Source organism: Ictidomys tridecemlineatus, chromosome 11 (assembly GCF_052094955.1).
Source record: "Ictidomys tridecemlineatus isolate mIctTri1 chromosome 11, mIctTri1.hap1, whole genome shotgun sequence".
Lineage (NCBI taxonomy): Eukaryota > Metazoa > Chordata > Mammalia > Rodentia > Sciuridae > Ictidomys > Ictidomys tridecemlineatus.
This window is the reverse complement of record NC_135487.1, coordinates 6,810,931-6,824,425: the sequence shown is the minus strand read 5'-3', so window position 1 is coordinate 6,824,425 and position 13,495 is coordinate 6,810,931. Positions and strand designations below refer to the sequence as shown.

At 55.5% G+C, this 13,495-nt stretch overlaps 1 protein-coding gene across 4 annotated transcripts in view; it reads left to right on the top strand.

The window, feature by feature from the left end:
- Casz1 (castor zinc finger 1) overlaps positions 1–13,495 on the top strand; it is a 142,873-nt gene that overhangs the window by 97,494 nt on the left and 31,884 nt on the right. The window contains exon 1 of one of the 4 annotated variants that reach the window (XM_078025272.1): positions 8,643–8,754. The exons of the other annotated variants lie outside the window; for them this stretch is intronic. Within the exon in view, the coding sequence (XP_077881398.1) occupies positions 8,658–8,754 (97 nt within the window). The 5' untranslated portion in view covers positions 8,643–8,657. Of the gene's footprint in view, positions 1–8,642; positions 8,755–13,495 lie in introns of those variants that run through there. 4 annotated transcript variants of the gene reach the window in all.

The window sequence follows — 13,495 nt, the reverse complement described above, 5'->3', positions numbered from 1 at the left end:
AAGGCTGGCCAGTAAGCAGAGCCAGTGCTGACCGAGGGGGTGTGCCAGGAAGAATGGGGTGGGTAGGAGTGGCAGTGCCTGTGGGTACTGCCCAGGAGCAGAGGAGCATTGCTCAGAGAGCAGAGAGGAACAAGCCTGTAATCTCAGCACCTCTGGAGGGTAAGGTAGGAGGATTGCAGGTTCAGTGCCAGCTTCAGCAACTTATCAAGGCCCCAAGCAACTCAATGAGACCCTTTCTCTAAATAGAAAATAAAAATAAAAAGAGCACCCTTGAGTTAAATCCCCACCATCCCCCCATACCCCCCCCCCAAAAAAAAAAAAGAGCATGGAAAGCTGAGACCAGCTCTGGGGCCTGAAAGTGGAGGAAGGAGCCTCCTTCCTTCCTTTCTTCCATGCTGTGATCCCTTGCAAATGTACAGAGGCCTGTATCTCCATTTATTAATTTCAAAGTTGATTCTGACTCGGGAGGAGAAAGAAGGTATGGGAAACGGGGAAACCCTTTGGCTGGGGACTGTGCCTTGGGAACAGGCCTAGATGAGTTAATATTCTGATCAAACAATTAAAAATAGAAAATGCTCCCGAGGCACCAGCTGCTGAGGCTCTCGGCAACTGTCACCAGCGGGTTCAGGGGCAGGTGGTGCTGGAAGGAGCTTCTCTCCACAAACAGCAAATTTCAGAGGTCACTGAGTGCCCACTGCCCTCCCAGTACTAGGGAAGGGTCTGGGGCTCCCAGTTCTCCATGGTTCCCTCAGGGGCCTCAGTGGGGCCTGTGCAGCTTCAGGGCCGCCCTTCTCCCCTGCAGGGCTGGCCACACGGTGAAGTCATCGCCAGATGCCTTGGTAATTGCTTTAAGAGTCCAACTTAAAATAAGATGAAAACTTATATTCCTGGGTGAGGAGTAATTTCCCATCTAATAGTAAATTAATGAAGGGATTATAGCAGGGGGCCTGGCTGGGAGGCCCCGCTCATCTGATAAATCCAGGGTCTCCAGGCCTACCGGCTTTGGAGTTTGAGACTCTCACCCCTAGACCTGGCCCTGCTCCTGGGTTCTTCTTGGGCTAAACCATGGCCTGCTCAGGTGGGAGGACACATTCCATGTGTGCTCATGGTCCCTCTTAATGGGAACCAGCTTTTAAAATCCCCATGTTAACTGTGGGTGGTGGTGCACACCTGTAATCCTAGCAACTCAGAAGGCTGAGACAGGAGGGATCACAAGTCCAAGGCCAGCCTCAGTAATTCAGTGAGACCCTGTTTCAAAACTTAAAAAAGGACTTGGAACATTGCTCAGTGGTAAAGTGCCCTTGGGTTCAATTCCCAGTACAAAATAATAATAATAATAACAACAACAACAATACCTCCCATGGGAGAGGCTCAGATTGGACCCTCTGTGGACCTGGGAATGTCCCCATCATTAGTTCCCCTGAGGATGGACCTTAGAAACAGATCCTACTCAGACTCTGGTGAGAGTCTCCACCTGTCAGAACTGTGTGGTGTCAGTGTGGTGACCAGTCATACCATTTTGCCCAGGATTAGAAGGACCCACATCCTGTTAATCTCCTCTGTCCCAGGCAAGCTGGGAAGGTTGATTGATCTGGTTTGGAGGGTGGAAGGTGGGCTGCTTAACACAGTCCCTCCCTCAGGGTCCTGGAGAGACCAGGGACCTCCAGAACTAAATATATTCTGTCCAGGAAGGGTGATGTACAGCTGGCTCCTGAGACTACCGTGCCCTAACCAGGGCTCACTCCCTCCACAGGTTGTTCACTAGGGGCTTGTGCCCTGTGTGAGCTTGTGCATGCCTCCTAGAGACCAGTGGGCATAGAATAGGGCTTGCAGCTGTGGTCCTTCCACAGACCACAGTCAGAGCGGGGCTTCTGAAGAGGAATGCAACCCACAGCCCTCCTGCCAACCTCCCAGCACCTTTTTTTCTTGGAGATTGAGCTTGTGCCACACCTAATGCTCCACTTCTCCTCACTCTCAGAGAAAGACAGGAATTGTCCTGTTCCCAACTGGGGAGGGCAAGGATGGGATTCAGTGGTAGAGCTCATGTCTGGCACCAGGAGGGAAAGAGGATGGACAGAGGAAAGGAAGACACAGGTGAGAAGTGGGAAGCCTGGAGACTGCTGGATTTGTTCCCAAATGCCAGGAGATAGGCACAGTGTAGTGCTTCCCTCCCTGGGGAAAGACGGGCTTCCCGGAGGACCACACCACATGGCATGTTGAGTGGGGACACAGGGCTTCCAACCCTGGATATTTACTGTGCCACCTGCCTGCATTCTGGATGTCCCTGGGCTCCACCATAGTCCACCTGCCATCCATAGACACCTCCCTGGCCTTCTCCACGATGTGGTAGTTGATGCAGGTATGCTGGGAGCTTTCAGCAGCAGAGCTCACCTTCCTGAATCCTCCAACCTGCTCATCTCCTGAAAAAGGGGTGTCCCTGTCTGTAGGGGGTGGGGGGTGGGAACACATGGACAGCTCTTGGCTGAGGTGGAAGTGAGCAGGATAGATACAGGGCTCTTCAGAAGCAGTCTAAACCCATAGTGTCTTTAGAGATGGCCCCTGAGTGCATTTTGTGTGATATATTGCTGTGAAAGTGGAGACTGTGCAGGGAAGGAAGGTGGGACACTTTCCCTGGTTCCCTGGAAGACCACTAGAGCTCAGCTCAGGAGCACGGACCCCCACGGGCCTCCCCTGGCACCATTACAGGGCTACCTTGGAAGATTCCTAGGACATCCTTTTTTTGCAGACAATTGTCCCTAAGTGGGACCTTAGCCTGAGGGCTTTCCTGAGTTTCCCCTGGCCTCTGTTCGAGTGGATCTCAGAGAGGATCTAGCTTCCTCCCCAGGGTGGACCACGCTGATCTCTGAGGTGGGGAGTAGCCCGTGCTGTTGTAGAGACAGGTGCTGCCTGAGTGGCCTGTCTCCCTCCACTCCACACCTAGAGGAAGGAGTTATGGAGCAGTAGGGCTGAGAATTCCTAGTCTAAACAACCCGGGGAAGCGTGCTCAGGGAAGGGAGCCACGCCAGAGCCACAGATGGCTTGATCCGGATGGATCGTAAGGGGGAGGAGGGCGGCTTTGAACAGTGGATGTTGTGTGGCAGTTGCTGTTCAAGCAGACAGATTGGTGAATTCCAGGCTGCGGGGATCTGAGCGGTCCCTTCTTTATCTTCTCTTACCCTCAGGCTCAGGAAGTGGGTGCCATGGGCAGGAGATGGGCAGTGGCCTGGGAGCTCCCAGGCCAAGCACCTATCGCAGGCCAGCCAGGTCACCATCCACAATACCATGTGGGCCCCTCCTCGGCCTGCCTGATAGGAAGGGTCCCTTTGGGGCTCCCCAGGAGACCTTGTGGAGCAGAGGCCGCTTCTCTCTCAGGAGCCCTAGCAGGTCCAAGAGCCCTGAGGAGGAACTAGGGATGCTTTCTGTTTCCGGGTCCCTCAGGGGCCCAGGGGCAGATTGAGACAGGCTCCTTGCAGGGAAGGTGTTAACAAACAGCAGGTGATTAAACATGACAAGCGGTGACATTTCTGTTCAGGGTTCTCAGTCCCGGCAAAGCCAAGAATGAAGCTATAAACCCTGACATTTTGTGTTATGCACTGAGAGATTTTTAATAGACCTCGTTCCCTCTTCCCCAGTCAGCCTCTCCCTCCTTCAGCTCCTTCACTGTGCCCACTGCTCCAGTAGCACCCTGCCACTCTGTCCACCTGGCCTCCAGGGCCCTTTCTGCCTCCCCACCCCCCGTTTTCTTCCCTCATCCTCAGACCCCTTTGCACCTGCAGGGCCTGGTGGACACTGCCCTCTTCCCCCTCCTTTTCTTCCATCCGTCCTGTGGCCCCTTCTGTCTCCCCCTCGCCTCCCCTCCTCTCATCCTTCATTCTCTCACCTCCTTTTTTTGGGTCCTGATCTCAGCCTCTCCCTTAGCTGCGGCTGTCCCAGTTGTCTGGGACAGCAGGTGGCTATCCTTGTGCCCTCTTTGTGCTCATAAGGTTTCCAGACAGACTTAAGAGCGGGTGTAGGGAGACTGTGGGGCTTGGTGTGGGATTTTCCCCCATCTTTTTTTCAATCCCCTTTTCTCCTTTTTGGGACAAGGAAGGAGGTGGGGGGAAAGAATTGCACTTCATAGCAAACAGTTGCTGGATTTATTCAGAAAGGGACTGGCAGCAACAGTTGTCCCTCTCACAGAGCAATGTCAGAACAACTGGGGCCTCCTTTGTTCTCTGGGAAGAGCCCTGTGAAGGGTGTTTGGAGGTGAGCCTGGGGCTCAAGAGGGCAAGAAACCTATGGGGGTGGTTTCAGCTCGGTTGCACCCAGGTGCCTCCATCCTGGCAGATAGAAAAGGATCCTAGAGGTCTGAGGGTTTTGGTGAAATCAGGCCACACCCTGGGTCTCCTCTCTGCCTAGTGAACTTGAGAAGCACTTAGTTTTCTGTATTCATTCAGTAAATATTTACTGGGCCAGACGCTGTGCTGAGCAGTGGTCCGTCCCACAGCTCCAGCAGCGTAGCAACGTAGAGGGGTGATGAGGCCGGTCACCGCAGACCTACAGCAAGAAGACGGAGGGGTGATCCAGAGGGCTTCTCAGTGGAAGTGACATTACAGCTGGGACCCCTGAAGGATGCATGGTAGGCGGGTAGCCAGTCTGCCCAGAGCTGAGTGGCAGTGTGCTGAGGTCTGGGGGTTTCTGCTGCCCCTCAGGTGCCACCTGGCATGGAGTCAGTCTGGGCTGTGCCTCCCCACAGTGGGTGTGCCCTTTGATCTTTGTATAACTGACTCCAAATTTGCTATTCCATCCACCTTCCACCAGACATGTGGGTGGGTAAAATGGGAATGAGGCTCAGCCCTGCCTTCATGGAAGGAAAGTGCCCATGACAGGGCTGCCGCCTGTTGTACCTCCTAGTCCCCTTGCTGATGACTCACAGGGTATAGGCCTGTGTGGAGGGCATGGGGGAGGAGCAGGAGCCAGGAGACCTGCCCTCTTCACCCCTCATGCTGCCCTCACCTCACTTCCCTCTCTGCTCGCAGTGGTATGTGAGACACTGGTGCTGAGTATCGTTCTTTTTAGACTCTGGGCTCCTTGAGACCCAGGGCCAGAGGAGGCAGTGCTCCTAGGTACTCAGGATGTAGTGGAGAACCTCCACCAAGCCAGGAGGGGATTGAGTTAACCTAGGAAAGCAGAACCATGAGGACTGTGGGCCTGCAACCCGACCCATGGGCCTCTAGTGGCCAGGAAGAAAGGCCAGAGGCCCACATTCAGTTCATCATCCATTCTGAACTGGCCTCACACCCAGCACCATTCAGCCACGGAGCAGCTGGAGGGGTCTCAATGAGCCTTTAGAACCTCTCCCTCATCTTGCTCAGCCTTTGCCCAGGGGTTCAGGCCCAGCACACCCTACCTCCACACTGGCTCCCCGAGGAGGACCAGTTTGGCTGCTGGACCCAGGAATAGCGTAAAGGGTCCAGCATAGATTTCAGCCATGATTCCTCCTCCCCATCCCAATTCCAGCCCCTACCTTTCTACCCTTTTGGCCTGAGTCCTTCAATGCCATCCCTTGTCACCCACTTCCCAAAGACTAGCCGGACCTCCTGTAGGGCTGAGAGACTCAGCCTTCCTCCCTCACTTGGCAGCTGGGCTGGGGGTGGGTGTAAAGGGAGGAGAAGGGAGTCCCAGAGCCAGGACTTGGCCTGCTGCCCCTGTAGATCCAGAGCCAGGTTTTACTGTAATCCCTACATCCTGTTGCAGATCCTTAATCAGCTGGAGCCCAGGTTGGGCTGGACCCTGTGGTGACACTCAGGGCTGTAGTGTGGAAAACCTGAAGTGGAGCTTCTAGAGTTGGGGTTGGCTGTGAGGTTGAGGCCGGTGGAGGGGAGCAGAAGGGAGCCAGTTCGGGCACAGGATGTGGACAGAGCCCAGACCCACCACCTACCCAGCCTGGGCTGGGTGGAGGAGCAGCTGTTACAGACTGGGAGGCAGGCTACAGTGGGGCATGTGGGGCCCCCAAAAGGACACCAGAGTCTGTAGGGACTGCTGCAATGCTTCATCACCCCATCGAGACAGCTGACGTGAGAGTTGCTCAGACAGTGGCTCCAGCCAGAAACCGAAACCTGGGTGACGGTGGTTCCAGGGTTTATACCCATAGGTACTTCATGTCCTCATCAGGCTAGAAGTACCTATCCTGCTGGAGCCCTGCTTCCTGAGTAGGGGTGGGGAAGAGGGCCCAAGAGACCTATCCTGGGTTTGGGCAGCCAGGGCTTGAGGCTCTCTCCAGGAGACAGGGGTCCCTTAGCAGGGAAGGGAGACCCCAGGATCACTATTCCTTTTGCCACAAGCAACTGGCCCCGGACAAGAGCTCCATACCCCATCTGACCCCTTAAAGTTCAGCCCAACTCTGTAGTCCCTGCCTGAATCTTAGGAAAGAGTTAGGGGACAGAGGGAGTAGACCCCACCTGGACCCCAACTCCTCTCAGCCCAACATGCAGTGGTGGAGGAGAATGAGGGAGAATGCATAGGCCAGAGAGCCAGCATGGAAGCCAGGAGTGGGCTGGCTGGCAGCGGGTGGGCAGACGGGCGTCTGTCCTGCCAGGGGCCCAGGCTGGCTCTGCAGACAGCCTCTTTTCTATATGGAAATGAAGAATTTAGGCTAATGGAGCTCAACCATCTCTAATTTTGCGATGGCAGGAGGATTTTGATTGAAAGTAATTAAGCAAGCTAGCTGTAAAATTAATTAAAGCAAAAGGGGGGGATTTTTTATTGGATTGGATAGCGATATAGCGTCTGTCAGGCGGGGGACGGATGGGGGTGACCTGAATCCTCTGCCCTCCCCCCTCCCACTCGGGACGTTTATGTCACTTTAATCTCCTTACAGCGGCTGCTGTGCATTTGTTTGAAATAATCAAGGAAATATGGTCAGAAATTGTCAGCTTTCAGATCTAATTTACCTGACGGCCCCTGCGCGAGCCGGCGCGGCCTGGGGAGTGAGCGTGCGTGAGCGGGTGGGGGAGCCGAGTGGGCTCTGAGCACGCTGGAGCCGCAGCCCATGGCCAGCCCAGGCTCCCTCCAAAGGGGCAGGAAGGTGCTGCCCAGCCTGTCGGCACCTCCCTGGGCTTTGCCCCTTTCTGGAACAGACTCCCACCCCCACCCACCTGCTGCCTCTTCCTCATACTGTAACCAGCTTTAGGGTTTAGGGAATATAGGATTAGGGAGGTGATTGTAATTCCTTATTCCAGATGGCTGACAACTGCTAAACCCCTCCACCAGGGCCACAGTTTTAAAAATACTCCTAAATTAGTCCCCTCATGTCCTCATCATTGGCCTCAGCAAGGGGATTGAGGAGATGGGCTGGAGGGAGGGCGGGGTGACCTGTCATCCCCAGGTCCTCTGCCACATGCTGCACCACCCCCCCCACACCCGGGGCTGTGCTTACTGCCTGGGCCTCTCTGCCCCAGGCCCTTCCCCGACTTCTAGGGTAATGCTTGCCCTGTTTCCTCTTTGTAGCACACTCATGAAATCTGGGATCTCGGTTCCTGCAAAAAGATGGCCACTTCCCAGTGCCACAAGGTCCTACCCATTTCCAGTGGATAAACCAGGCCACAGAGCCGCTTTCCTTGGGGTAGCTGACTTCCAGTCCCTGCACCCCAGAAGTTCTGGTTCAGAGCTCTTGGAGTCCCTGCCCAGGTGGGCCAGTATGCAGCCCTCCCCAGCAGGGAACCCTTGAGATGTCTGGGGTCCAAGGGCCCTGGAGCAGTCTCTGAGGCTATGAAAAACTCCGGCTTAAATGGAAATGTGTAGCAGTCTGATCTGCTGGGCGTGAGAGGGCTCCCAGTGAGAATTGAGTCCCTGAATCTGTCTAATGCTGACCAGTGAGTGACCCCAGCCTTCACCAGACCTGTCCATCACCCTTCCAGTTCTGAAGTTCTGTATAGTTCTAGGACAGCCTCTGCCCTGGTAGCTGTTCCCTTTTACAGTCAATTCATGGGACCTGAGTGCAGGCTGCCTTTGGGGCTTGCACACACCCCTGGCACAGGGGAGAAGGCTGGGGATTGATGATGGTGAGCAGCCAGCTTCCCATTTGCCCACCAGAGAGCATACCCACTAGAGGCCTCCATCCCCACCTGCCCTCCTCGGTACCACCCAAACACCCTCTGCCTTGTCCTCCACTTTTGCCCTTGAGGGAACCCCCCTGTCCCCAGCCCACTGTGGGACAGCCTGACTCAGGCTGCCTCCTCCGGCAGCAGTGAGGGAGTATGAGCTCCTGTCTGTCCTTCCAGCCTCACCCTCAGCACAGCAGCTGGAGGCAGGGGAAGCAACACCTGCCTGCTCCTTGGGCTCTTTCATCCGCAACCTCCTCTCTCCCTAACCATGAGTCACTCACTATTGGGGTTAGGGGATGCAGCCCCAGAGAATTCTACCCAAAAAAGAGGGAGGAAAAGCTACCTCGGGGGATAGTTGCATGTACCCCAAGGCCAGGGGGCACTGAGGTCTGTGGGGCCCTGCTGTACTCCCCTGCTCCCTGTGCCCACAGGTGCCTAGGCCATAGGCAGCAGCATGAGGACCATAGGGACTCAGCCAGAAACACTGCCTTTTGTTCCCGTTAACTACCCAGGACCCAGATCCCAGGAGACAGGAGATTAGCGGGAGTGGTTTCAGCCCAGCCTCTCACCTCCATGTGTGGCTCACAGCTGCTTTCCGTGTGCTGCTGGGACATAGAGGGACCAGCGGGGACCTGCACCAGGGCAAGGAGCTTATTTCTGGCTTGCTCTGGTAGGTGCTGAGGTAGAGGGAGACTCCTGCAGAAGGGACCCCAAAGCAGGCTTTGGCATGGGGGAGAGGGGGAAGCCCAAGGGGAGGAGGGGCCTCCTCATGTTCTCCTAGTGTCCCCAAGACCACCCTTTGCCCCAGAGGGAAGAGCATGAGTTGGAAGTGCTCCACTGAAATCCACTTCTTGGAATCAGCCCCCATGGTGAGGAGAGAAACTTTGATTCTGCAGTGGCTCCTTGGAGAGGAACAACAGGGATGGCAGTGACAGACAAAACTGGCCACCGACCCTGGGGTGTGAGTCAGAGGACAGCCCTGGGAGGCTGGGAGAGGGGAGAAGTAAGAGGGTAACTTGGGGGCCTGGGGATCAAAGGCTAGCTCAGCAGGGCCTTTCTGTCCTCTGTCTGGCATGAGATGGTTTCTACCCCTGAGGTAACACGTGGTGGCCTCCCTGTTGTCCCTTGTTCCTTAGCTCCTAAGCCTTTGAGGAAAAAAACATACTGGCCTCCCTTTCCCAGGACCTGTCCCTGGCTGACATGTCTCTGCCTTCCTCTGGAGCCAGGGTTCTGGGCCTCTGGAGTGGAACATGGGGGGAGAAAAGGCAAGGCCAAGGACAACCTGCCTGGCCCTGCCAACCCCCAGGCCCAGCTCCCTGAAAAGCTTGAGGACTGGAGACTTCCCCTGGCGGGTGGGGGGGGGGTCGGTCCATCTGGCCTGGCTAGGGGTTCTTTCTCCTTTTAGGTGGGCCTGAGGGTTGGCTGGTCTCCCTCTCTCAGGGCAGGGGAAGGCAGGCCTTCCTGAGTCCCCATTCATACTTAACGAGGACCAGTGGCTTCAAGAGTTCTCAGTGTGCCCTGGCCACAGGGGCTAGGGGTGGGGGAGGCACCTGCCCCACTGGAGGAGGAACCCAGGTGTCCAGCCTCAAGAGTCAACTGCAGGGTCTTCTAATGACAATGTGAACAGAGAGAACATCTGATATAGCTGGGGACCTGACTCCTCCTTCATCCAGGTCCGTGCCCAGAGTTGGCATGATGTGACTGAGGCCCTGGGCTCCCGGAAGTGCCTGTGACCAGGCCGGGCTTGGCAGTCACTCTTCAGTCTCGTGAAGCCTCCCCACCAAGTCTGGTGGATTCCCTGCTCTGTAGACTTCTCTCCTGCCCACACTGGGCCCACCTGCCACCCCAGACCCCTCATCGCTTCCTTCCAGTCTGGCCTCTGTTTCTTGCCTTTTGGGTCTCAAGTCTCACTGCCCCAACCATGGCCCGTCCTCCGTCCCCCCTGGCTTCACAGTCACATTTTGCTGCCAGCGCAGGGCACTGAAAAACTGCTGGCACTGCCAAAAACCCTGTGTGCGCTATGACTCCCCAAACATCCCTTTATTTTTATTGTTCTGTTAATTACTGTTTAAACTTTAATAAGTCACTTCGTCAGGAGGGGGGACCTGCCGTGAGCTTTTCTGTGCAAACACGGGCCGGGAGTGACTCGGGTGTAATATAACCCTTTATGCGATGTGGGAATGTTTAGATTGTAACAGAAACTTGTTATTTTAATGACAGTTGGGGGGATCTGAGCGTGGTAAAGGAGGAGGGGTGGCGTTCCCTGTCAACCCCTCGGAGGGCTTGGGGTGGCCTGGCCCTGCCAGCGTTGCCCTCTGCCACGGCAGAGGGCCCAGCTAGCTGTGCACCCTCCTGGGCTGCCCACTGAGCCCCCTGGGCAGACTTGTGTAGAGCAGTGCCTTCCGAGGGAGGCCCAGGGCCTGGGGCAGGAGAGCCTGGGCTGGGCAGCTTGGGTGGGTGAGGGCCTGAGGAGAAAGTTGGGCTTTCAGGGATGAGGAAGCAGGAGGCCCCGGGCAGTTCTCTAGTCCCTGGGCAGAAGCAGGCAGGGTTGCGAGAGGCTGGACTCCACACCTAGCCTTCCCTGACTCTGCCCAAGAGTCAGTGGCAGGTGCCCTGTGCTCTGCAGCTCTGTGCCAGACCTGTCACTCACAGCATCCCTTTGACATACTGTTGCAGATGGGACACTGAGGTCCAGTGCAGAGAAACTTGGTTAAAGTGGCAAGCTTTAAGAGGATGGCAAATCTCAGGTATTGATTTGTTTTATTTGGAAGCCACTAAAGCCCAGGTGCCCCAGTGTGGTCTCGGGCTGGACACTATCCCATAGTCGCAGGGCATGGAGGGGCACAGGTCCTTGTCAGCCATGGAGGGGCTTGGGCAAGGCTCACCCTCCATTCTCCCCTCACTCCCACCAGGAGGAGGAACTGGGAGATGAGGTGGGGTGCCCTGGTCACCATCTGCACTCTTTCCCTCTCCCAGGAAGCAGGAGCTCAGCCCAGGGCAGGGCAATGGCAGCAGATACCCTGATTCTCCTCTCAGCAGCCCAGACCTGCTTCCAGCAGACACCTGGAAGGGACCCCTTGCCCCCAGTGTTTGTGAGGCTTCTGCCAGGACCTCAGGTCACCTCAGGGTCTGTTTTCCTGCTTTGTCTTCATTTGGTCTGTCTGTCCTGTGTAGCCAAGCCTCTGCTGTTTTCCAGACACTGGAGTGATATAAAAGAAGGAGCCCTGTGCTCACCCTGAGGGCCTGTGACCTGCTGCTGTTAATAAAAAGATTTCAGGGGTCTTGGGGAAGGGCAAAATCGAGGGGCCCCGCCTCTGTCCAAGGCCTGCCCCGTCCAGTCTAGCCATAGAGAAAGACCCTTGCACTCTGGGCTCTCCTGCACCTTTCTGGCTGCCTCCCACTGAGGGCACCACATGGAAGCTGGCCCTGCCCTGTCCCCCACCTCCTGCTGGGCAGGGCCAGAGGTTCAGGGCCTTGTGCCCTGGGTCTGGAGGGGAGCCCCCAGATGGTGGTGGCAGCTCGGGCCACGAATCGCTGAGGTTTTCCTTTTCTGAGCAGTGCGTTTCCCTAAATTGTCTTTGACTGCGTGCATGGGTAATGAAAGTTTATGCCCTTGTTAGAAGGACAGGCGGCCAGTTCCAGTTAGAACTGGGGCTGTCTCCCTGCCAGGCCGGCAGCCCCCTCCCCAGCAGGAAAGAGCAGGAGGGCAGAGTGTATGTGTGTGTGTGCGCACACACACACACACACACACACACACACACGCACGCGCGCTTGCGCTCGCACACACTTGCATACCCCTCCCCAGTGAATAAGAAGCCTGTTAAGGGAAGGGAAGGGAGAGAGGATGGAAAAAAAGAAAAAAATTTCCATATTTGTGTAAGTTGCTTTAAAAGCATTTTATCATGTCATAAAAAAGGGAAAGTACTCTCAGAAATTGATCCTCTCCGCCAGCCCATTGGACAGAAGGACGTTGGGATGTTAATGGCCATCCTGCTCCAGGGTGGCTTATTAAAAAATTTATACATAAATGCTTAAAATTGCATAAATTATTTAAAAAAAACCAACAAAGTAAGCAATTTGAATTCCCTCTTTTCCTCCCCTTTACTCCGTCCCCCCTTTTCCAGCCTCTCCTCAGGGCTCTCCTGGTCCCTGGGCTCTGGTCCCCTCCTTGGGGCAGTCCCCCTCTTTTCTCCACTTCCCGCTGCGCCCCTGACGCCCGCCGTCTGCCCTGCCCTCCTCCGGGGTTTCCCTGCCTCACCCACAAATTAATGAAACAGCCAGCCCACCACCAAACGCTCACACGCACACGCGCTAATAAAAACACCACTAATAATGCCCCAAATCGCAAAATTAAATATTAAGGCCAAAGGAGGCGGACGTGGAGCGGAGCTGCCGCCACCGTTGCCGAAGTTGGAGCTGATGAGTGTGTCTCTCGCAGGCGTGGAATGTCACCCACACATCCTGGAGACTGGAGTGGGGAGTTTTATGATGGTTTTTCATTGATTTGTTTCCCCAGCGCAGCTGCCGACCTCTATTGAGGGACAAACATAATCAGCACTGACGCAAATTAGATGGTTATTCGTTTTGAAAATTGACAGAAAAACAATAAAAAAGATGAAATGCTCCCAAATCAATAGATATAATGAAATTCAAATAATCCGAGAGATGAGGTCTCCATGGCAACTGATAATGTGGAAAAGAAAACAATTTAATAAAGGACAGACACACTTTGAAAACAGATTGGGCCCGGGGAGGGGGGCGGGCTGGCGGGCGGAGGGCTGGAGCGCGGGCTGGCGAGTGAAGGATCACTGTCCGTCCCAAGGACACCCGCCATAATTAAGCGAGGCTTTCGGCCCCAGAAAGTGCAGATTCAGGTTTTAATACACAAAATTATTTCAGGAGCAGTGAATCGGAAAGTCGTTTGTAATGACCTTCCTGAGAGGCCCGGGCGCGGGGCATGTTGGAGGCTGGGCGGCCGGGCCGGCTGAGTTATGGCATATTTGTGTTTTTATAGTGCGGAGGGGAGGGGGTGGGGGGGGAGGGGGGGAGAAGGTTAAACAGTATTTACAGCTCAGTTGTTTTCAGAGAGGAAAGAGAAATAGAGTTCATGGGGAGATGCAGTGGGCAGGCAGGGGGGTGAGCCAGGGAGGCCTCTGGGCAGCAGGGAGGGGAGGTAGACCTGAGCAGGTCTCCCACCTCAGGCTGCCTCACCTATGTCCGCCTCAGGTCCAGAGGAGATGCCAGACCCGCTTCCCCTGCTCCAGTGCCTGGTGAGGCTCAGGCAGTGCGGCCTTCTAGGTCTGGGGCCTCTCTGACGGGGTGGGAGCCGAAGTCCAAGCCGTGTGGACACCCAGCTGCACCTATCAGTAAAAAGGTGGGGCATTTCCACAGCTGCCACGAAAAGTGGCTCT